General features: G+C 41.7%; 1 protein-coding gene across 1 annotated transcript; it reads right to left on the bottom strand.

Moving 5' to 3' along the window:
* Nucleotides 1-18,209: 18,209 nt before the first annotated feature.
* LOC127131648 (uncharacterized) lies at nucleotides 18,210-19,301 on the bottom strand. The gene has a single exon (XM_051060559.1). It carries the CDS (start codon nucleotides 19,299-19,301, stop codon nucleotides 18,210-18,212), a length of 1,092 nt encoding a protein of 363 aa, XP_050916516.1.
* Between the last annotated feature and the right edge of the window lie 3,833 nt (nucleotides 19,302-23,134).

Here is a 23,134-nt window from a genome sequence, read left to right as displayed (position 1 = left end):
CGGTTTTTCGCGTAATGCGACAGCTGGCGACTCTGCTGGGGAATAAAGAGAAGTTGACCTCCTGCTGGTCCATCTTCCCTAAGCGAGTCAGTCCTAGCGCTCTGTAGGATAGGGTTTGGTTGCTTTTACTGCTTTATTTATTGCATTTATGATTATGATGTGATCGTTTATGTTTGCATGTATCACATTTTCATTGTGCTGGCTGTGTGTTTGTCTCTCTGTGGGGTGGGAGTTACAAGAGGTAAAAGGCCCAATACACATGCTATGAGTGAACTCTAGGACACCTAGGAATAGAGTGATTCATGGGAAGCGGTTGATATTGCGCCACTTAGCGGAACATGATATCACAAGCAGTTCAGATCCTGATGGGGTATTATCGGTACATACATCTGGTGTGTACAGGATGATATTCTTGAAAGGGTTGTTTATCCTGCATTTCTTTTGACCTTACCCTGGCCTAGATGACACCCGTGAGTGGGGAGGGATTGAATCATTTGTAGGTACAGATGGTGACTATGGTTCAGATGAACTTATGGGTACTTACTTATGACATGCCGGAATTCTGTCCGTGATATCTATCAGCGGGTTCCGTTTATTTCGGATCCCCGGGTTGAATTTGAGGACACTTGTTCAGAGGATCTGGTTGTCATCCACTTAGTGGATTTCCTCGATGATGGTGATATATTCCCCGGTTCCGTTTATTTCGGAATTCCCCAAGTTGGATTTATGGTTACTCGGGCCCTCAGATGATTGTAATCAGTTCAGAGACCGGTCCAGTACAGTTGATCCTCAGATGACTTGGAAGATGGCACAGTGACCTGCCTGCATGCATTTGCACCATTCCCATTTCGCATTCATCTGCATTTAACTCATGTCTATCCGTACTCAGGGTCCATTTTTTGATTAAGATTCTGGTCGAGAGACATCCGGATGTCGGAATGTTGTTGATGAAATATTATCCGTCTCAATGAAGCTAGAATCAAAGGACAGAATATTCCTAGTACGGATAGACATTGCATGTGTGAGTCATATTAACCTGTTTGTTGTTTTGTAGGTGTCAGTGTTTAACCGGTGCACATAACTCTTCCGTTCAGATATCCAAAATGATGGATCCACCCAACGCCGACATTCTCGAATTGAAAGAGATGATGAGGGAGTTGTTCAGTGTTGTGCAAGGGCTTGCCTTGGGGCAGAAAGCAATTGCTGAGAGGTTGGATAGGATTGAAAGCTGGATGATAAAGGAGAAAGTTCAAGGAAAGGCTCCGTCATCCGTAGTAAAGAAGCCTTCTGGCAATGGTCAGTTCAAGAAGGAGGTTGAATCAGGTGGTGTGCCTGCCCGAAAGGAACGCGGTAAGGATCGTTACCACCCTTATGCTGCCACTGTAACCACTCCTGTTGGTAATCCACCTGTACAACCGCAACAACCGCCACCTCAACAGAAAGCACCGAAAGTTAAGAGCCCAGTGAAGAAGGGGACGGATCATCAGTTCGATAAGCCACCCGTGACTTATACCCTTTTGTTTAAGAGGTTGAGGGATCTTGGGTTAGTTCGGCCAAGGATATTGGTTCCTGTAGAACTGCATCGGAGGCCTGCAAACTACGATGAGAATGCCAGGTGCGAGTTCCATTCAGGGGCACCCGGACACAACATTGAGGGTTGTAGAGCTTTTAAGCATGTCGTCCAGAACATGGTGGATTCTAAGGCCATCAGTTTGGCGCCAACACTGAATGTTAACGCTAACCCCGTGCCAGGTCCCGTGGGGGTGAAGGTGATGTCAAAGGACAAGAGAGGAACAGAGGTGACTGAGGGGGATCAATTAAAAACTCCCATGCCTGCAGCTCAGAAACATATGATGAAGAGTGGAGCATTCCCTAGTGTTGATAACTGTTGTGCGGCTGTCGCCACAAATGGGTGTGTAGTGATGGGGGAGACGATTCAGAGGATGATGGAAGTAGAAATGGACTGTGAAAAATTTGAAACACCAAGTCAGGCAGTTGAAACCGTCAAGGTAGAGGATGCCATTCTAGATGAGAAAGAGAAGAAGCTGTCCATTTCTTCTTACAAACAGGCCATGGAAGTGGTGAGGAACGGAGAAGCCCTAGGCTGGGGAAAGATTATAGACATTGTGGTGACAGCGGATATGTTCGGGGTTGGCTATCAGCCAGATCAAGAGTCGTCTAGACAAAACAGAGGACGTTGTCAACCGTTCACGTTCGTCAGTGCCGGAATGTTGGATCCAGGTCACGCCTGTACAGTGGGTGAAGAGATTGATTGTGACTGCGAGCTTGACTCGTGAATAAAATCGTGCGTACCAGGGAACTGGAAGGCCTCAAAGATCATCACTGTCACTCATCATGAAGAGTAGTATTTCTGTTTTTCAATTCTGTTTGCATGAAAGCCATACGTTTTGCCCGAAACGTAATGGTCCATTGTAAGGGCCATCTCATGTGTTTCATTGTGCAACATTTTGCATCATTAATAAATGGATGTTTTTGTGATTAAAAGCGGTGTTCCCTGTCTTTCATTTTTTTTTTTGCAGTTTAAAAATAAAAAAATAAAAATGGCAATGTTTATTTTCATTTTTCTTTCCTTTTGATTCGTCTTGTTCCGACCTCAAAAGAGACTATCCTCCTGATCTCATTGATAACAATTCGGTTACACCTCTGTATGACTTCGACAATCCGATCTATCATGCCAAAGAATAGGGCGAAGAAGATCGTGATCTGCTGGAATTAGCCAGGTTGTTAAGACAAGAGGAGAAGGTGATTTAACCGCACGAGGAGCGATTCAAGATTGTTAATCCAGGCACCGCCGAGGTCAGAAAGGAAGTGAAAGTTGGGGCCGCTTCAGGGGCTAATATAAAGAACAAAATGGTAGCACCGTTAAAAGAGCATGTGGATACCTTCGCCTGGTCGTATCAGGATATGCCAGGGTCGGATACCGACGTCGTTGTGCACAAGCTACCATGGAGAGAAGACTGTCCTCTAGAGAAGCAGAACGCCGGTGCCATGTATCAAAGAGCCATGGTGACTTTGTTTCATGATATGATTCATCGTGGAATCAAATGCTATGTTGATGACATGATAGCAAAGTCCCAAACAGAAAAGGGGCATCTGGTGGATCTGGCCAAGTTATTTGACCGGATCGAGACAACTCAGACTGAGGTTGAGTCCGAATCAGTGCACTTATGGAGGGCTGTCCGGTAAACTACTGAGGTTTGTTGCGAGCAGATAAGAGGAATCGAGGTCGATCCTGCTAAAAAAAAAAAGAGATATAAAAGAGAAAAAGCAATACGAGAAATGCCTGAACCGAAAACAAAAGAAGGTTCGTGGTTTCTTAGATAGATTGAATTGCATTTCACGGTTCATATCTCATCTGATAGCCACGTGGGAACCCATTCAAGGAAAAAGGGAGCAAACGGTCAGGTGGATAATGATTGCCAAGGGGCATTGAAAGATAAAAGAATAAGTTGTAAGAATCTATGATTCTGATGCCTGCTGTGGAAGGAACAACTGTTAATCTGGTACTTGACAGCCCTCGAGGGGTCTGTGAGGTGTGTAGTGGGTCAGCATGACGAGTCTGGTCGAAAAGAGCATGCAATTTACCTTAGCAAAGAGTTTATCGACTGTGAAACAATACATTCACTGCTCGAGAAAACTTGTTGTACTTTGGCATAGGCTGCTCGCCGACTAAGATAGTATGTGCTGGTTCATACCACTTTGTGGATGTCCAAGATGGATCCGATCAAGTATGCGTTTGAGAAGTCAGCATTGACCAGACGGGTTGCGAGATGGTAAAAAATGATTCTGACTGATTTGTGATATACGGTACACCTCTCAGAAAGCAATCGAGGGGAGTGTATTGTCCGATTACATCGCCTCGTAACCCATTGAGGATTATCAACCAAGGAAGTTTGAGTTCCCTGATGAGGACATATCGAGGTGCTCAAATCGAAAGATTGTGAGGAACCGATCTCGGAGGAGGGGCCTGACCCTAAATCCGAACGGATTTTGATGTCTGATGGGGGGAGGTTAATGTGAATGAGTTAGTGCTGCTTTGGTTATGCCGAAGGGATCCCACGTTCCTTTCGTTGCCCGGATAACATTTGAATGCGCCAACAATGGTGGCTGAGTACGAAGCTTGCATCCTAGGTATCGAATTTCGGTGCGTGCATCTACTGGGGCAACACCTTCCTCACAGGTGTATGAGAAGGAATCGGTGCTACCATTTGAGGTCCAGGTTTCATCATGGGGAGTCCTAATGGATTAGAAATTAGAGAAGGTTGAGTGGATAAGGACTCGGTATGACACGTTGAGCCTGACTGAGGAAAAGAGGTTGGCAGTTACTTGTCATGGGGCAGTTGTACCCAGTGAATGAATCGTGTTAATTGAAAAGTGTGACCTCGTGCGTACCATGTGGGAGAGCTGGTATTGAAAAGGATCCTTCCTCCTCAACAATCGTAGGGGCAAGTGGACACACAATTATGAAGGTCCATTCGTGGTCAAGAAGGTTTTCTCTGGTGGAGCCTTGTTGTTGACGACCATGGATGGCGAGGATTTTCCATCCCCTGTGAATGCGGACGCAGTTAAAAAAAGAAATACTTCGTAAAAAAAAAAAGAGACCCGCTGGACGAAAAGAACAAAAGAGTCCAGGCAAAAAAGGGCATCCCGGCGAACCGAAAAAAAAAGAGAAAAAGGTTCGGGAAAAAGTTAGGGATAAAGAATGAAAAGAACTGTACACCCGGCAAGTCGAAAACCCCACAAGGGCGGCTTGGGCAAAAAAGGGTATCCCGGTGGACTGAAAACTTGAAAGGGCGGTCCAGGCAAAAGAGGGAATGAAACGAACAACTGCGTCTAGCATGGTCATTTGTGCTTTGGATAAGACATCATGGATAATCCCCGACAGAGATCGATCGGAAGCGTCTTATTCAGAAGACAGAAAGTGCGGAAAGTCTTGAGGACATATGGGGTGTAACCGAGTTGAAACCCGATGAGATCACGGTTTCACATTGCCATTAGGATAGATTTTTCCTTTTGTGCGCGATCACCTCTTTTCAGGGATTGCTTCCTGTGTGTTGCTCGGTTTGGAGCCACCTTTTTTCAGTCAATAAATGCGTGTTCAGTCAAATAATTTTGTTTTTGTTTTCATGACCGCTTTGATTGCAAAAACATCCGTTTATTTTTGATAAGAATATTTGCATTTTGAAACATAGAGGTCCCTTCCGATGCATGCTTATAAGATTGGAATCTGGAAATCTTATTCAGAAGTTTGAGTGACCTAGGTGTTGAAATGTCGGCACGCCTGGGGCACGTTTTTATCTAACGATCTCTTTGCAGGTGCTGTTGGTTCGTTTTCCCTCACTTGCAGGCTGTGATATGAAGCCTTTTGACAGAAGATCCCTGCAGAGTCCAATCAGGGGCAAGGGATAGAAGAACGGTGAAGAGATGAAAGAATTGCGACAACGATCCTAGAGGGTAATCAAGAAGACTCTTCAAAGTCTGAAGATTGGAGGGTTAGCCCGGATATGAGGAGATCGATTGTCTCAAAGCAAAGAAAAGACGAGAATATTAGGTGATGAATCAGAAGAGACCAGATGAGTCTGGGAGCTCTCAAAAGTGGAAAGTGGACACTATGGTTGGATGGTAAATGTCAGGGTTAGACGAATCTATGGGCGTTCCATGTCAAATAGGCCGTATCTCCCCAGTGGGTTTGAGGGTGTTATCTCCCTAGCAGATTCGAGATCGGTGTCTCCTCAACGAGCCTGAAGGTTGCCATATCCCCAGTGGAAGTGTTGGTGGGTGGATTGTTCCTAAGGGTTGAGGATGTTTCCCCAGCAGGCTTGAGAGTGGCTGTTTCCTCAAGCAAGTCTGAAAGCCGTTAGAACTGTTATTCCCCAGCAGTCGGGTAGCAGGTTCAAAAGTTATTCTATCCCTAACAGGTCTAAGGATTTTTTAGTTCCCCAACAGGCCCGAGAGTTGGTCTGTCCCCAGCTAGTCTGAAGACTGTTGGTCCCCACTGAGTCTAAAGGATGTTGTATCCCCAGCGGAGGTATCAGTGAGTAGTCTGTTTCTCAGCAGTCGGGTACGAAGTACTGTAATCCTCAGCATAGTCGTGAATGCCTTTCCCCAGCAGGGTTGTGATGTTCTACCCAGCAATTTTGAGGTGGGTAGTTCTCCCAGCAGAGGTTTGTGTTGATGGTTTTCCCCAGCAAGTTCCCCAAGTGGATCAGGTTCGGCGAAAGTTATCCCCAGTAGGGTTTATCCTTTCTCCAGCAGTAATTGCCAGTCCCCAGCACGGTTGAGAAGTTGGTGTGTTCCCCAGATAGAGTCTCCCTATTTAGTTGGTTCCTCTGCCGTCCCCAAAGTATCAGATCAGCAAAGCACCCCCAGCAGTGCGTCTCCCCACAGGGTTGGAGAATCTAATCAGATTTGTGCACTCAGTAGAGCGACCTTTTGCTCCCCAGCAGGAGTTTTCATCATTTGCATCTTGCATGTAGTAAACATTGCATCCTCAAAACGCGTAGCATTTCCATTCAATATGGAGCATTACGCCATAGAAAAATTTAAACATATGCATTCATGTGATAAACCTAATTAGACCATATCCCCGACAGAGGCGGATCATTGTTCAACATCTGTACGACACGTTTGCTACAGTGGCTCTTGACAGACACTGTTCAGGATTGATAATTCCCCAGAAAGGTTTATTTCCTCACCCACCCGTGGAAGAAAAGTTTGATTCTCCCCAGTGAGATCCCAGGCAAGTGTTTAGCCTTGTCTTGACATATGTAGATGTCATCCTCGTGATACCGGTAAATGTCATTGTCAGCACCCGCGTGTGTTCCCTTTTTGGTGTCCGTAGACATCATCTTTCGATGTTCGTCACATCCTCTTTCTTCTCATTCATCCGTTGATGTCTGGTCACCTCTCCGTTGGTGTCGATAAACTTCGAGCTTCTCCCGTTCGTCCGTTGACGTCTGGTCGAGTCTTCCCATTCATCCGTTGATGTCTGGTCACCTCTCCGTTGGTATCGATAAACGTTGAGTTTTTCCCATTCGTCCGTTGACGTCTGGTTGTATCCCTTTCTTCCATTCATCGGTTGATGTCTGGTCACCTATCCGTTGGTGTCGAAAAACGTCGAGCTTCTCCCGTTCGTCCGTTGACGTCTGGTCGAGTCTTCCCATTCATCCGTTGATGTCTGGTCACCTCTCCGTTGGTGTCGATAAACGTCGAGCTTCTCCCATTCGTCCGTTGACGTCTGGTCGAGTCTTCCCATTCATCCGTTGATGTCTGGTCACCTCTCCGTTGGTATCGATAAACGTTGAGTTTTTCCCATTCGTCCGTTGACGTCTGGTTGTATCCCTTTCTTCCATTCATCCGTTGATGTCTGGTCACCTCTCCGTTGGTGTCGATAAACGTTGAGTTTTTCCCATTCGTCCGTTGACGTCTGGTTGTATCCCTTTCTTCCATTCATCCGTTGATGTCTGGTCACCCCTCCGTTGGTGTCGATAAACGTCGAGCTTCTCCCGTTCGTCCGTTGACGTCTGGTCGAGTCTTCCCATTCATCCGTTGATGTCTGGTCACCTCTCCATTGGTATCGATAAACGTTGAGTTTTTCCTAGTCATCCGTTGACGTCTGGCTGTATCTTTCCATTGATAAAAAAAATCAAAATATCCAGTGATAAATATCAGATCCCAGTGGAAGTTGCCGTTGGTGCACTTTATGTTCTTGGATCCCCGCAGAGTGCAAATTTCTACGGTTCTTCGGTATTCAATCCCTGTTTACCTTGAAGGTCTGACAGCTGTTGCTCTCATCCGTTCAGGTTCCCAGTTGATTGAATAGGGGCAGCTGTAGCACGTCAAATTTGCACCTCCCATTTGTATATACATTTCATTTTTAGATCATTAACATTGCATTCACATTGCATAGTCCATTACATCTCATCAGGCAAAACTGGTCAGGAGGTTCAACTGTGCAAGGCACCAAGAGTATTCTCCATGAGATCAAAGCCCTAGGGTGGTTCCATTGAGCTTACATGACCCAAGGATCATTTGGAAGCAATTTGGCCAAGTGTTGAAGGTTCAAAAGCCACAGTGCATGTGCAATTCATCTGAGGCCCATAAAAGTCAACAGAAGTCAACTGCAAAGTCAACTGTGAATTTGGAGGTGGGAAGTGGTCAGAGATGCTTCATTCATGTTCAAACAAGTCTCATTTGACATTTCAAACACTCACATTGAAGAATTTGAAGTCAGGTCAAGAATTTCCCAAAATAGCAAGTGACCTGTAATTTGAACTTTCCAAAAATGGAAAGGTTTTGGACCAACTTCAACTCAAGTTTACATCATCAAGAAAGCTTCAAATGAAATTTTATCCAACATGAAAGTTGAAGATCTTTCTCTCCTATATTCAAAAAGTCCAAGATCATGAATTTCTAATGTGTGGTTGAGGAGATATGATCCAATCATGGCAAAGTGTGTTTTAAAATTCAAATGGGCATAACTTTTGAACCAAAGCTCCAAAATGAGTGGTTCTTTTTGCATTTTGTTCATCATAACATGCCCTTTCCAAATGTACCATTACATGACATGAATTTCATTTGCATGATACTTGGCTTACTCATGAAGTTTTGTGAAGGAAAGTTCATAAAATTATTTTGGATAATCATGGGCATACAAAACCATTTCTAAAGCTTGCATGGACATTGATTAAGTGGATTTTGGCCAAGATTAAGCATCGTTCACGTGGCTTTTCATGCATGGAGGTGGAAAGACCATTTTGCACATACACCTTATAACTTGCTAATCTTGATTAGCTTTAGCTTAAACAGGTTTTAAACATGATTAGCATGGCATATATAAGGTAAAACACAACTGTTTTCATCATTAACCACACTTTTCAGATCTAGATTCAAGAATCACCAAATTTTTTCTCTCAAAATACTTTTCAAATTCTTCACACAAGAGCATTTTCTAGTGATGAATTCATGATCAGGAAGTATTATTAATCAAGTTTGAACGTGAATTCGAAGCAAATCATGCCAGTTTGGACCAGATTCAAAGCTTGAAGCATCCATGGAATTTTCAAAATCTACTGGATTCATGTGCAATTGAGCTTCATTCCTTCCATCCATCACCTACACAAGCATCATAGAAGAGTTTTGGAACATCACAAGCCTTGGATAGCGCAACACAGAGGTTCTGTTCTTCAAAGAGGTTAGGTTTCGATCTCTCCAATTCTCAAAATCCTTAGGATATTCATGTAGATCTCGTGTTGTAGAGAATGTTGGTGAAAAAATGAAGTGAAATGATGCATTATTGATGAAGTTATGCATGTTTAAAGTTTTGATGTCATTTAAGTTTTTCTTCGATTTGGCTTTGTTATGATGCATCATGTTAAAATGATTATGGATCTTGCATGTGCATGTGATGATGATTCGAATGGTATAATTTTGGTGGGATTCTGGAACATTTTGTGATTTTCTGGAAAATGCGTATGAACACCATGCAATGTTCATCTTCAACCTTGAAGTTCATGCAATTTCCAGATTTTGCTATGACTTTGCTAGGGTTTTGCTACGAAATATTCATCCATTTGCTACGATTCTAGAAGCGCGCTGGGCTTAGGGTTTAAGACCAAAACGTGGTCGTTTTAGGTTGGCGCGCCAAGTTCAAATTCGTGCCAGGTTCGATCCTGGCCGAGTGTGGTTTTTCAAATGCCATGCCATTTTCCATGTTTCCCTCCTATTTTCATACCATTTGTCCATTTTGATTTTCAAATTCTTTCCAAACTTCCAAAAATCATTATAAATTGAAAAATGCATCAATTTAACTCCAATTTTTTGCACAATGCTCCTTATCCTGTCTACTTTTTTATCAGCATAAAATTACAAGTTGTGCTTGGCTGGAAAAATAATTTGTGCTAGGATGTTTGAATACATATGCTTGTGTGACCTTGCCTTGCTTATCTTATCCTAAAATGCTCAAAAATGATCCAATGAATCTGAAATTTTGCATGCTATTTCTAGGCACATTGCTGGACATGTTGGCTTTGGTTTGATATTTTTCCCATGATCCATTTCTGTTTTATGCTTGAGCTAACTTGGTGTGACAATTTGTGTCACACCTTTGATTGCTTGAATTGTGCAATGTGATTGCCATGCCAAATGATGTCCAATGCTTCTGATTTTTTGTATGTTAATCATGTTAGATGTCTTGAATATGCGTGAATGTTTTCAGATTTTTTTGAATCATTTCTGTTTTGACTGAGATTTTTCATTCATCATGATCACACATGAACTTTGAAATTGACTTTGACTTCACTTGATCATGAAATGCATTTGGTTAATGATTTTGATATGAGCCTTTTTAGGATATGTCAATATGTGTTTGAAGTTGCTTCATGTCAAGTTTGAAGTTCTGTTTTGACTTTTTGACCCTCTTTTGACCCTAGGCTTTGACCTAGTGGTTTGGACTTATCATTAGTTGTGATTTCAGGTTCAGATGCACATTGCCATGATTGGAGTGACTCATTCATTTAAGCCTGATTATTGGTTGATGTTGGCTAACATTGTGTTGTTTTGTAGGCTTTGAGAACAAATTCACTTGTGCTTGTGCCTTGCTCATTGTTGCCTGATACATTGTCTGTCTGTGTGATTAACTGTTGTTTGTTTGTCTGTACAGTTGAACTGATTGGTTTAGATTTTTTTCACAGGTACCTAAGTTACTTTAAGTTCATTTGAACTTGCTTTGCTAGCTTGTGGTTTGCTTAACCAATGAGGTATAATTCTTCTAACTTCATGTAGTCTGGAAGACCTGTCCTGTTATGTGGGCAGGCACTTGTCTGAAGCCCTCCTTAAGAGGCAATGCTTGTGAATGTTTAATGTTGTGCCAAGCAGGTAAAGACCTCTTAAGAGGCAATTGGCAGATAAAAGGGATGTGTAATCCATCCCCTGCTACTCAGTGTGTCATTCACTTTGCTCACACACCATGTGTTGATGCATTGTGAATAAGAACCCAAGATCATGTTGTGTCAGTCATTTGTGGAGAAAAGTTCCTACATTCTGAACTCCCACACTTTCATTTGTCTGAAGCTCTCCCAGGCCAGGGATAAGAGCTATGAGGTCTTACCCTCACTTCCCATTTCATCTGCTTCACCCTAACTCTCAATGTTAGGGTTAAGAGCTAACCACACCCCATTCCAGTTGGCTTGTTTTACAGCCTAGCCTTGTATGAGCCAATTGTTTGCATATATTGTGTGTGCTTGCTTTATTGTGCTTGTATGTGTTTGCCTGTGTTGTTTAGGATAGCTTGCTTCCTGTGCAAGTTAGATTAGAAACCTCAACATAGGGATCGTATGCATGACAACTTCTAGGCTCGAGTCGTAGTCTCCCTAGTAGTTTGTGTCTCCCTTTGTCTCTGGTTAGGATAGAAGTTCTTTCCCTGTGTAGGGGAACTACGTTGCCCTGATCCTCATACCAGATGAGGTACGTAGGCAGGAGATGAGCTGATCTCTCCGGGCACCCTTTTTTTTCTTTTTCAACCCCTTTGCTTGTTGGAGTCTAACGTAAGTCCAGCGATTGGCAGTTGGTTTCCTGTGTCTTGTTTGCTTATTGGAGTCTGACATAAGTCCAGCGATTGGCAGTTGGTTTCCTGTGTGTGTGTGTGTGTCTGTCTGTCGGTTCGGAGTCTGATATAAGTCCAGCGATTGGCATTCGGTTTCCATGTTTGCCTGCTTGTGTGGAGTCTGACATAAGTCCAGCGATTGGCAGTCGGTTTCTAGTGTTTGTGTTTTGTTTGGCGTGCGTTAGCCGAGCTACGAGTGCTCTGATTCTTCTCCGGTCAGAGAAGATACGTATGAATAGGATGCGACATCCTAGCGAGCACGTTTCCCCTGTCCCGAACTACGTCGACTCTGATGTCTGTGCTTGACAGACTACGTAGGCCCAGGACGCGATATCCTGCCGAGTCCCGTTTCTTTTGTCTTTCTGTGTTTCCTTCCAGCCTTGTGCAGTTTGTGAGCAGTTCTAGCAATCTTATCCTTTCTTTTGAGCGTGGATCCCGTCTAGTACGACGGATGCGTAGGGGTGCTAATACATTCCCTTCGCATAACCGACTCCCGATCCCATCCATCTCTGGTCGCGAGACCATGTCTTTTCCAGGTTTACTTCAAGCGTTTCCTTTCCCTCTTTTGGGATAAATAACGCACGGTGGCGGCTCTGTTGTTTCGTTTTCCCGCCGGTTTTTCGCGTAATGCGACACCATGGTAATGATGATGAATACTTAAATGTAAATGACATAATAAGTAAGGAACAATAATAACAATGATAATGGTAATAACAAAAGGTTAGTAGTAATCAAAGTTAAAAAAGGTCAAAGTTAGGGTTATGGACAACTTTTGGGGATTATCTATCTTTAGGTCAATATATTCAAAATAAGACGCACCAAGGGATAACTTATCACTGATGCAAAGTAAGAAAGATGATTAATGGATCAATTTACCCTAGATTTGCAACAAAGAAAGTTGTTCAACCTCGAGTCCATCTATCAATAGATGGACAAAAATAAGACTATACAACCCAAAATTGAATGATTGATTTTAGTTGTTTTAGCAAGTTATATTGAACCAGATGAAATATTAACAAGTTATATGAACTAGATGAAATATTAGCAAGTTAGATGAACCATATCAAATATTAACAAGTTATATGAACCAGATGAAATATTAGTAAGTTAGATGGTTAGTATAAACAAGTAAAAATGATAAATAAGCAAGGTATAAAAGGGTTAGTGAGTTAGCATAAACCAAATGAAAAGGCAATGTATGAGATAAATCCAACTAATCCTCATCTATAAGACAAATGATCCAAGTTGGTTGGTGTGAGGATAAACTATCCATGATTCAAAGTCCTATGGATTAACATTTGATCATCCATTAGAAGGTTTGATACAAGGAAGGTTCAATCAACCCTTACCAAATCAACATCATGACAAATGATAGATTTAATTGGCTCTTAACTTCAAGACTTCAAAAATCCAATAAAAATAATCCAAATAAAATAAACTAAATCACCATCAAATTCTAGAGGCAAAAATAAGCGGGGTTGATGTTCAACATTTTTTCCAAATAATAAAAATGAGAGGGTTAAAAAATAAATTAAAAGAGAAAATAAATGAAAAAAATAAAATAACAAAATAACACAAAAGATGAAAAATATGGTCAGGGTGCACAAGCATGGCACGGACCCCTGACCATGGGGTCATGGGGGAGTCTATCCCCTCACCCATTGGGCCAATGGCCCAGTTGTGATTACAAAACGCGCTAAGATGAATAAATAATAAAACCAGTAAATAAATGAACTACGCGCACAAACCAACCAATCAGCATGTGACAAACAAAGTTTTCAAATTTGAAAACATGGCAACAGTCATCTTCAACCTCAAATCATCCCAAAATAAAACTCCAAAAACACGTGTTTTTAGTGAGATTTTTCCATGGAATCATCTTCCCCAATCAAAAACAAACTAACCTCCACTCTCATGAGCCATTGATTGGCTCTGAGTGTGGAGTTCTTATGAACAAAACAGAAAAGCAAACTTAACCTCATTTAAAAATTAAATGATGGAAATGGAGTAATCCGAGCTATAAGGTTAAGGTTAATGATCAGTGGAATATTTTGATCAAGAGGGTAACTTGTTTGAGTGAAGGAGATGAGTATTTCTACCTATTCAGGATCGGTTCAAGGAGGGATTCCGATGACTGCGCTCAGCTCAGATGAGGCTTGGGGAGGAAGATTTAGGGATTGGGAAAACTTGAGTGAAGGCTAGTGAAGGTTTCTAGGTGGTTATTTTGGATTGAAACTCTTTAAAACTCAAAAACACGATTTCTGTTATGGAGGTTTTGGTTCAAATATCCAGCAGTGGTTTGGGGCCTTTTTCAGTGTGGAAAATAAAGGAGACACCTTCCCCTATTTATAGGAAAGGTGTGTAGATGGTTTGGAGGGAAAGAGGTGGAGTTTTGCTCAGAAAGTGGGTGAGGGTTGAAGCATGCTTTGAATGATCAATGGGGGATAAGGGTGGCTGTTATTTGAGCTTACTTGCACCTAAGACTAATTTGCCTTAGTACCTTGCATCAATTAGGAACAAACATGGGCAAAGAAATGACTTGTTATACAAATTGCTTTTTGCCATTTTTGGAAAAGTCAGCATTTGCACATGGGGTCGAGTTTTGATCTTGGGCATGTTTTGGCTTGCAAGTTAACTTCCTACTACACCATACTATCATATGTACCATGTTTGGGGACCATTGGAATCAAATTGAGAGGGTTTGGACACTTGATGCATCCATTTGCAAATTTTGCATGTCTTGCTATGGCTTGCACATCAAGCTGAACACCTATGTTTGAACCAAGGCCAAATGGATTTGGCTCGTGCATTTTGCTTCACTTTTGGGTAATTTGTTCCTTGCTATGAACTTGATTGAATTCAAAAAAACCAGGTTAAAAGGGCTTGAGGTTTGGAAATGGAAACACGTCAAAGTAGTGGTCATGACATGATTTTAGGACATGGTAGGCATGTTGGACTAGCTTGGCCAATAGAAAAATTGGACCCCTTCCTTAATGAATTAGGTCTTGGACCTTGAAAAAAAGTTGTAGAGGAAGTTATTTAGAACATTTTCTTCAAAGTGGAATTTAAAAATCTTGAAAAATGAATAAGTTATGGTCTTTGGAACTTTCCATATGCCATTCTTGCCAAAATGTGACCAACCAACATGACCTAGTTTTAGTGTATTTGTGATTTCTTGCTTTTCAATCCATAACGATGGATTTTTTAACCTTAAATTATCATATTATAATGGGAAATGAAGTTTTGGCCTTTGTGGAATTATTTTAGGTCAAATTGGTGTGTGGATCAAGTCATGGAAAGTTGAAAAATCAAATGTGAACCAACTACTTGGATTGAATGAATGTTTATGAACAAACTTTAGATTTGAGGGTTACTTAATTACATGGTCAATATCCATGGGGAATCATGACTTGTACAAACCAAAAGGAGTGTCAAGAGTTAGGGTTTGGTCCTTGAGTGACCAGATGAATCTTGAAGCTTCTTCAAAGGGGACTCACCATCCAAATTGGACTTGGGGAGTGAGTGTGATGTATTGAATGATCCTACAAGATTTTTAGGATGCTTGAGAATGAGATTAAGGTTAAGGTGTATTAGGCACACCTCAACATGACTAGAGGATCTTTGAGCTTTGCAGATGAATCACATGCCTTGGACTTATGGATCATTGTGACCATTAAGTATAGATGCATATGAGATGATATGTATGGGATGCATTCTTAGGTTTTGAGGGTCAAGAAGATGATATGGGGTAGGGAAAGTTTGAGGGTATGATAGTTTCCCCTATTTAATCTTCTCGGACCTGAAGGTGTGGATAGCAACGGCTTCCAATGCATTCATGGTAGGAGAGGATTAAATATTATTATGAGTAATCAGAAATTTGCTTTGCTGGGGATAATGGTGATATGAAATGACTATGCATGTACTGTGATGTATGCAACATAAGTATCTCCTGGAAATTAAAGTCCCAAGAAGACAGAAAGAGAAACTCCGTTGGGGAATAAGAATCTCAGAAAAGGAGAAAAGACGACTGCCCCTAGCAACTGTTGGGGAGAAACAAAAGGTAATTCCTAGCAACGGCTAGAATACCTGACTCTGATGGGGAAATATAGATTCATCGATGATTCCTAGCAACGGCTGGAATACCTGACATCTACTAGGGATCAACCCAAGTGAATTCAATGATGATTCTCAGTAACGACTAAAATACCTGAATCAGAGGGGAATAAATAACTAGGTTCAAAGATGATCCCTATCGACAGCTAGAATACCTGACTTAGATGGAGATAAGCGAGGTATGGTGACGATTCTTAGCGGCATCTAGAATACCCGACTCTGTGGGGATAAAATTCGTTTAATGATGATTCCTAGAGACGACTGGAATACCTGACTTGACTGAGGATAAACTTCTCAAAAGATATAGTGATGATTCTTAGCGATGGCTAAAATACCTGACTCTGCTGAGTAAAGTACAAAAACTTAGGGATGATTCCTAACAACGACTGGAATACCTGACATCGGTTGAGGAGAATGAGCATATCAGTGACGATTCCTTATAAAGATCAGAATACCTGACTCATGCTAGGGAGGGAATTTCAAAAGTGATTTCTAGCCACGACTATGAAAAATTGACTCGGCTTGGGGAATGAGCCTAAAATGCCTCGTGTTTAAAAAAGGAAAAGTTCAATGACGAATCTTAACAATAGTTAAGAAAATCTAACTCTGCGGGGATGAAAATGTTGTGAAGACTCTTTGGGGATAAATGGAGTACAATGACGATTCTTTTAGAAACGACTAAGAATACCTGACTCTTTTAGGGAACCTTAATTGAGAGAAGGTGACAGTCCAGTAACGATTCCCAACAAAGGCTAGAAATACCTGACATTGCTTGGGGGAGATTGAAAATTGACTCTATTGGGGAAATTTCCTAACAACGGTTGGGAAACTCTGAATTTTGGTGAATCAATTAAGTATAAGTGTTTTGGAATATACTTATGATGCGATGTTATGTATGCAAAATGTTAATGCACGTTCGGATTATTCTAGAGGAATAATGCAGATGTAAGGTCTGCAAGTTATGCCAAGTATGGTTGGACTTTGTGGGGAACATATCTAAGGGGCGCCAATAGTGATTGGGCTTAGATAGGTGATTTGGGAGAGTGTACTAACTTTCCGGTACTTGGGAAATAGGAATTTGATGTCCAAGCAAGCGCTGAGTGCAATGGCTAAGGATCCCGACTAGGGAGGAAATGATTGACCAAGTCCACGAGACTGCATGGTGTTTTCAGGTTTGGGATACCAAATGTGTTTTAGATTACTTTTAGCAATTTTTTGAAAGAAATGTAATTCAATGTTGTTTCCCTTAAAGTTTTTTTTTGAAAAAGGGGTTTTTTAACAAAAAATTTCCAATACAATATCATTTAGAAAAAGTCATATTTCGCAGGCAAAGTAGGAAAAGTAAAAATCTTGAGCACGTATGAGGGAACTGATTTTATTGATAAATGGTCCCAAAATGGGTGATTTTATACGAAGAAGTAATTCCTAAAATAGGTGATTGTGAAAAATAAAAAACTATAATGGCAATGAAACATCTTGGGTTTCTACCAGATTCCAACTGTGCTATAGTCTTTATGCCTTTGGTCGTCCTTTGATCTTGCTTTCAGAAGGAGAGTGACCGATTTGCTGGGGAAGCCATTGGATTGACTTGCTGAGGATGGAAGAAAGATTCTTAGCTGGATGCAACCTCTCTCTTTTATTAAATCCCTAACTTTTGCCTAGACCGTCCTTTCGGGTTTTAGTCTACCGGGATACCCATTTTTGCATAAGTCGCCCTTTCTGGTTTTTAACTTATCGGGATTTTTTTTCAAGCATAGTATTTTTTTACTACATCCGCATTCATCGGGGATGGAAGATCTTCACCATCCATAGTTGCAAGGATCAAGGCTCCTCCAGAGAAGACCTTTCTCACAACATATGGGCCTTCGTAATTCGGAGTTCATTTTCCACTTGGATCGGTGTGTGTGGTCATAATCTTCTTCAATACAAGGTCTCCTACCTCGAGGCTGCGGGGGAAGACCTTCTTGTTGTGTGCCCTCTTGATGCACTTTTGATTGAGTTGGCCGTGGCAGATGGCTGTTAAGCATTTTTCATCAATGAGGTTCAGCTGGTCAAATTGGGCTTGGACCCATTCGACTTCATCCAGCTTGACATCAGTCAAAATCCTTTGGGAAGGAATCTCTAATTCAACTGGAAAGACTTCATCCATGCCATACACGAGAGAGAAGGGTGTTGCCCTAATGAAAGTGCACATTGAACTGTGATAGCCATGTAATATGAACGAGAGCATTTTGTGCCAATCTTTGTAGGTTTCCACCATCTTCTACATGGTTTTCTTAATGTTTTTATTAGCTGTCTCGACAACGCCATTCATTTTGGGCCTATAAGGCGATGAGTTATGGTGGTCGATTTTGAAGCTTCGGTATAGCTCTTTCATCATCTTGTTGTTGAGGTTAGATTTATTGTCAATAATGATCTTGTTGGGGACCCCATAACGGCAGATGATTTCTTTTCTTATGAACCGAGCCGCCACTTATGTGGGAATGTTGGCGTATGAGATGACTTCTACCCATTTCATAAAATAGTCAATGGCTACAAGGATGAAGCGGTTCCCATTCGAGGATGTTGGCTTTGTGCGCACAATTACGTCAATGCCCCACATGGAAAAAGGCCAAGGAGATATCAAGACATTGAGTGGTATTGGCAGCACATGGATCTTGTCAGTGTATATCTGGCATTTGTGGCATGTTTGGACATGGCGGTGACTGTCAACCTCCATAGTCATCCAATAATAGTCGGCCCTCAAGATTATCTTCACCATAGTATGCCCGTTGGCATGAGTCCCGAAGGAGCCTTCATAGATTTCCATTATGATTTTGTTTGCTTCTTGCTTGTTCACATATCTTAGCAAAACCAAATCATAATTTCTCTTGTACAGTACCCCTCCACTTAAGAAGAGCTTGGAAGATAATTTCCGAAGGTACTTATTATCGGTAATGGATGCATCCTTAGAGTATTCTTGGCATTCTAGGAATCTTATGATATCATAGAACCAAGGATAACCGTCAGCTTCGCTTTCAGCCGCCAAATAGTAAGCAGGCTCGTCAAAGTAGTTGAGGTGAAAGGATGGTGCTTCATTCTTCCACTTGACCTTAAACATGGATGCCAAAGTTGCCAAGGCGTCAACTAGTTGATTCTCCTCTTGAGCGATGTGATGGAATGTGATCTCATCAAAGTAGAGGATTAGTTTCAAGACATGCTCCTTGTAAGGAATGAGCTTGTGATCTCTAGTATCCCAATCTCCTTTGACTTGGCGAATCACCAAGGCTGAATCTTCGCAGAATTCAAGGATTTTGATCCAAAGATCAATAGCAACTTCGATACCGAAGATACAAGCCTCGTACTCCGCCATATTGTTTGTATATTCAAAACATAACCTTGCAATCAATGGGAGGTGAAAACCAGTTGGGAAGGTGATTACTGCCCCAATGCCATTGTGGTGAGTGTTATAAGCTCCATCAAAAACTAAAGTCCAACGGGACCCAGGCTCGGGTCCTTCTTCAGAGTCGGGTATGTTGCAATCCCTAATCAATATAATATCTTCATCGAGAAATTCAAAACGCATAGACTGGTAGTCTTCCAAGGGTTATTGTGCAAGATAGTCGGACAATACGCTCCCCTTGATGGCCTTTTAAGTGACATGTTGGATGTCGTACTTGGTTAATGCCATTTGCCATCGGGCTACTCTACTGGTTAGAGCAGGCTTCTCAAAGATGTATTTTACGGGGTCCATCTTAGAGATCAATAATGTTGTATGATTGAGCATGTACTGCCTTAAATGTTTGGCAGCCCATGCTAGTGCGCAATAGGTTTTTTCAAGCATTGAATATCTACTCTCGCAGTTGGTGAACTTCTTTCTTAAGAAGTATATTGCATGTTCTTTTCTACCAGTTTCATCATGTTGACCAAGGGTGCGCATCTCATGGATCCCTCGAGGACGGTGAGGTACATATTCAATGGCTTGTCGGGTACAAGAGGTTCTTGCAAATACTCCTTGATCTTCTCAAAAGCTCTCTAGCAATTGTCATTCCAAATGATGGCTTGATCCTTTCGGAGAAGTTTGAAGATCGACTCACAAGTGTTCGTAAGGTAAGATATGAACTTAGCAATATAGTTCAACCTACCTAGACTTCCTTTTCAATTTTGGGTGGAGGCATATTTGTATGGCCTTCACCTTCTCAAGATTAACCTCAATTCCACGTTGGCTGACGATAAAACCTAGCAATTTGTCGAATCTTACCCCAAACATGCATTTATTGGGATTATGCATTAACTTGAACTTCCTTAGCCTCTCAAACAGATTTTCTAGATTGGCAAGGTGTTCCTCTTTAGTTTGAGATTTGGCTATCATATCATCGACATAGACCTTGATCTCTCTATGAATCATGTCATAGAAGAGAGTGACCATGGCTCATTGGTATGTAGCATCAACATTCTTCAATCCAAAAGGAATAATCTTAGAGCAAAAAGTTCCCCATGGGGTTATGAAAGTGGTTTTCTCCATGTCTTCTTGAGCCATTCGGATCTAGTTGTAACTGGAGAAACCATCCATAAAACAGAAGACAGATAACTGAGCAGTATTGTCCACTAACACGTTAATATAAGGTAGTGGGAAGTCATCTTTGGTACTTGCTTTATTTAGATCTATATAATCTACGCACATTCTCACTTTGTCGTCCTTTTTGGGCATAGGCATAACGTTGGCAATCCATTGGGGATAATTGGAGACCGTTAAGAAACCGATGTTGAGTTCCTTCTGTACCTCCTCTTTGATTTTCATTTCCATATTGGGGAGGATCCTTCATAGCTTTTTCTTTACTAGAGGGAATTCTTCTTTAAGAGGTAGATGGTGGGCGACGATGTCAGTATCGAGGTCGGGCATGTCTTTGTAAGACCATGCGAACGCATCCATGTACTCCTTCAAGAGCTTGATCAATTTTGTCTTCACCTCGTCTTGCATAGATGAGTCGACTCGAACTTCTTTTACTTCCTCGTTTGTTCCCAGGTTAACCACTTCCACTGATTCTTCATGTAGATGAATGACCTTTTCCTCTTGTTTGAGCAGTCTTGCCAATTCTTCGGGGAGCTTGACATCTTTCTCACAATCTTCATCGACTTGATTAATCGGGATATCAAAGTCGTATGAGACTATATCAAAATTGTCGCTTGGGGTTGTCGAGGGTGATTTGCACGATTTTTAGGGTTCATACTTTTATTGATATGAAAGAAAAAATGATTTGAAAAGAATTCTAAAAGAACATTTCCATTTTATAAAGGTGAAATAATAAATGAAAGGCAAGGATCACAAAATTGATTGTGAAATATGGATCTTTTCATTAATCATTAAAGAGAAAATTCAAAGGCGCCCTACAAATGGTTCCCCCATGTCTTGGGCTTGACATGGGTTATTTTTTATTTAAAAAAAGGGAAACAAACATGGGAAATTACATTTTGATTAAATTTACTTCTAGTATCTCAGTTTCGGTCCACTTGGTGGCACCCCTTCCATCAGTCTTCGTGAAGATCAGTCCTGCATCTTTGACCTCTTCTTCCACAACACAGACACGGTCCTCATCAAGGTAACCAGCACTTGAGAAGTAATCAGATAGCGGGAGCACTGATCCCTTTGTAGATATCAGCGTAGGCTTCTTCAAATTTTGGGAGTTGTATCCCAAACCAGTACGATCCTTGTTAGCAGGAAGCTCAAGCATCCTTCCCCGGTTCAAAGGGTGTCAATTTCGTATGATGGTTAGAGCATCCTGGAGAGAGGCCATTAAAATTTTGGCTTTCTTGGGTTCATCCCTTATTGGGAAAACCATTTCAATGTTGACTACCTCGAAAGATTGAAATGGGATTTCCTTTATCTCCCCCTCTACTTCAATATAACAGAATGACTCCAGATGACTCACCATAAAATCTTCCTTATCTTCCACCACTACCAGCTTGTTGTTCACTATAATTTCAGCCTCTAGTGGAGCGTCAAAGTGACGGCTCCAGCGGAATGAATCTACGGTCTTCCGAGCAGGCAACTGTATGCTGGATGGATATCCATTACAAAGAAGGTGATAAAGATGGTATGGGGACCAATCTTCATGGGCAGATCTATCTCACCGATCACGTTCCTCCTCGATCCGTCAAATGCTCTCATCACCAGTTCACTTGGTTTCATGACAAGTCCTTCAATATCCAGCTTAGCTAAAGAGCCCATGGGTATCACATTAAGGGAGGAATCAATATCCACCAAAACTCTGGAGAGAACTGTGTCCACACACTTAATGGAGCAGTGGAAAGCCTTGTTATGGTTTCTTCCCCCAGTGGGGAGTTCTGAGTCATTAAATCCCAAACTCAAGTTGGTGGCTATATTGTTGACTACACCATCAAACTGGAAGATCGAGATTTATTGGGGTACGTGAGTAACCTTTAGGAACTTCACCAGAGCATCTTTGTGGGACTTAAAGCACATCAGTAGAGATAACATTGAAATTTTGGAGGGTGTTTGGTTGAGTTGCTCAACCACCCGGTAGTCACTTCTCTTGATGATATGCAGGAACTCGTCTACATCACTAGTTGGTGGAGGTTCTTTCCTTGGTTGGGCATTATCAACTTGCTTGCCCCTGTTCTGGGATGATGGACTGTTATTCTTGAACGGAGGTGGTGTTGGTGCAAAGATTTTACCGCTTTTGGTTATGCCACCGGTTCTGGAAATGCTTATCAACAGGTCATTGGACTTGATTGGGTTATGCTTGTACTTTCTAGCCGTGGATGTAGATTGGTGTGTCATACATCAAGGGGATTGCTCTGGTGTCGTTGTATGGAAATGGTGTTGGAACTGTTATAATCATTAGAGTAACAGGGTTCCCTGAAAGAGTCAATTGAGAAAGATTAAATGGGATTTGCAAGGGAGAAACTTCGTCATACGGAATCTCAAGGGTTGAAACATCCTTGATGGTAGAGGGTTGATTAGTCTCCAATTCTACTTGTTTTCAGACACTCATTTAGCACAATTTCACGTAGTCGGTAACACATTAGTTTACCTGTTTTGTCGTTTTGTTTAGTAAATTAGATGTTTTGCATTATCATTTCAATTTGTTGATTATATTTGGTTTGCATTGTTATACTCCATTTTATGTCTCTTTGTGGTAGTTTTACTGATTTCAGGTGTAAGCATGAATACCGGAGGAATCGCCAAGGGAATCGGACGTCCTGGGCCTGTCGGAAGAGGAAATTATAGGACACAGTAGCCCTGACACGGCCACCCGTGTTGCCCAACACGGTCCATGTCACGAGAGGAATTTTGGACTTGGCTTTGACACCTTATTTTCCAGTTTTTGCTATATTTTGGCACGGCTGATCCCGGAGGGAATTTTGGACTTTTGCTACATCAAATTAGTGATCATG

Source organism: Lathyrus oleraceus, chromosome 3, assembly GCF_024323335.1.
Source record: "Lathyrus oleraceus cultivar Zhongwan6 chromosome 3, CAAS_Psat_ZW6_1.0, whole genome shotgun sequence".
Taxonomy (NCBI): domain Eukaryota; kingdom Viridiplantae; phylum Streptophyta; class Magnoliopsida; order Fabales; family Fabaceae; genus Lathyrus; species Lathyrus oleraceus.
The sequence above is the reverse complement of the archived record's forward strand: the minus strand, read 5'-3'. Positions and strand labels throughout refer to the sequence as shown.

Coding starts and splice junctions, on each gene's coding strand:
- LOC127131648 (XM_051060559.1), bottom strand. CDS start 19,301: ATGCGTTTTGAATTTCTCGATGAAGATATTATATTGATTAGGGATTGC.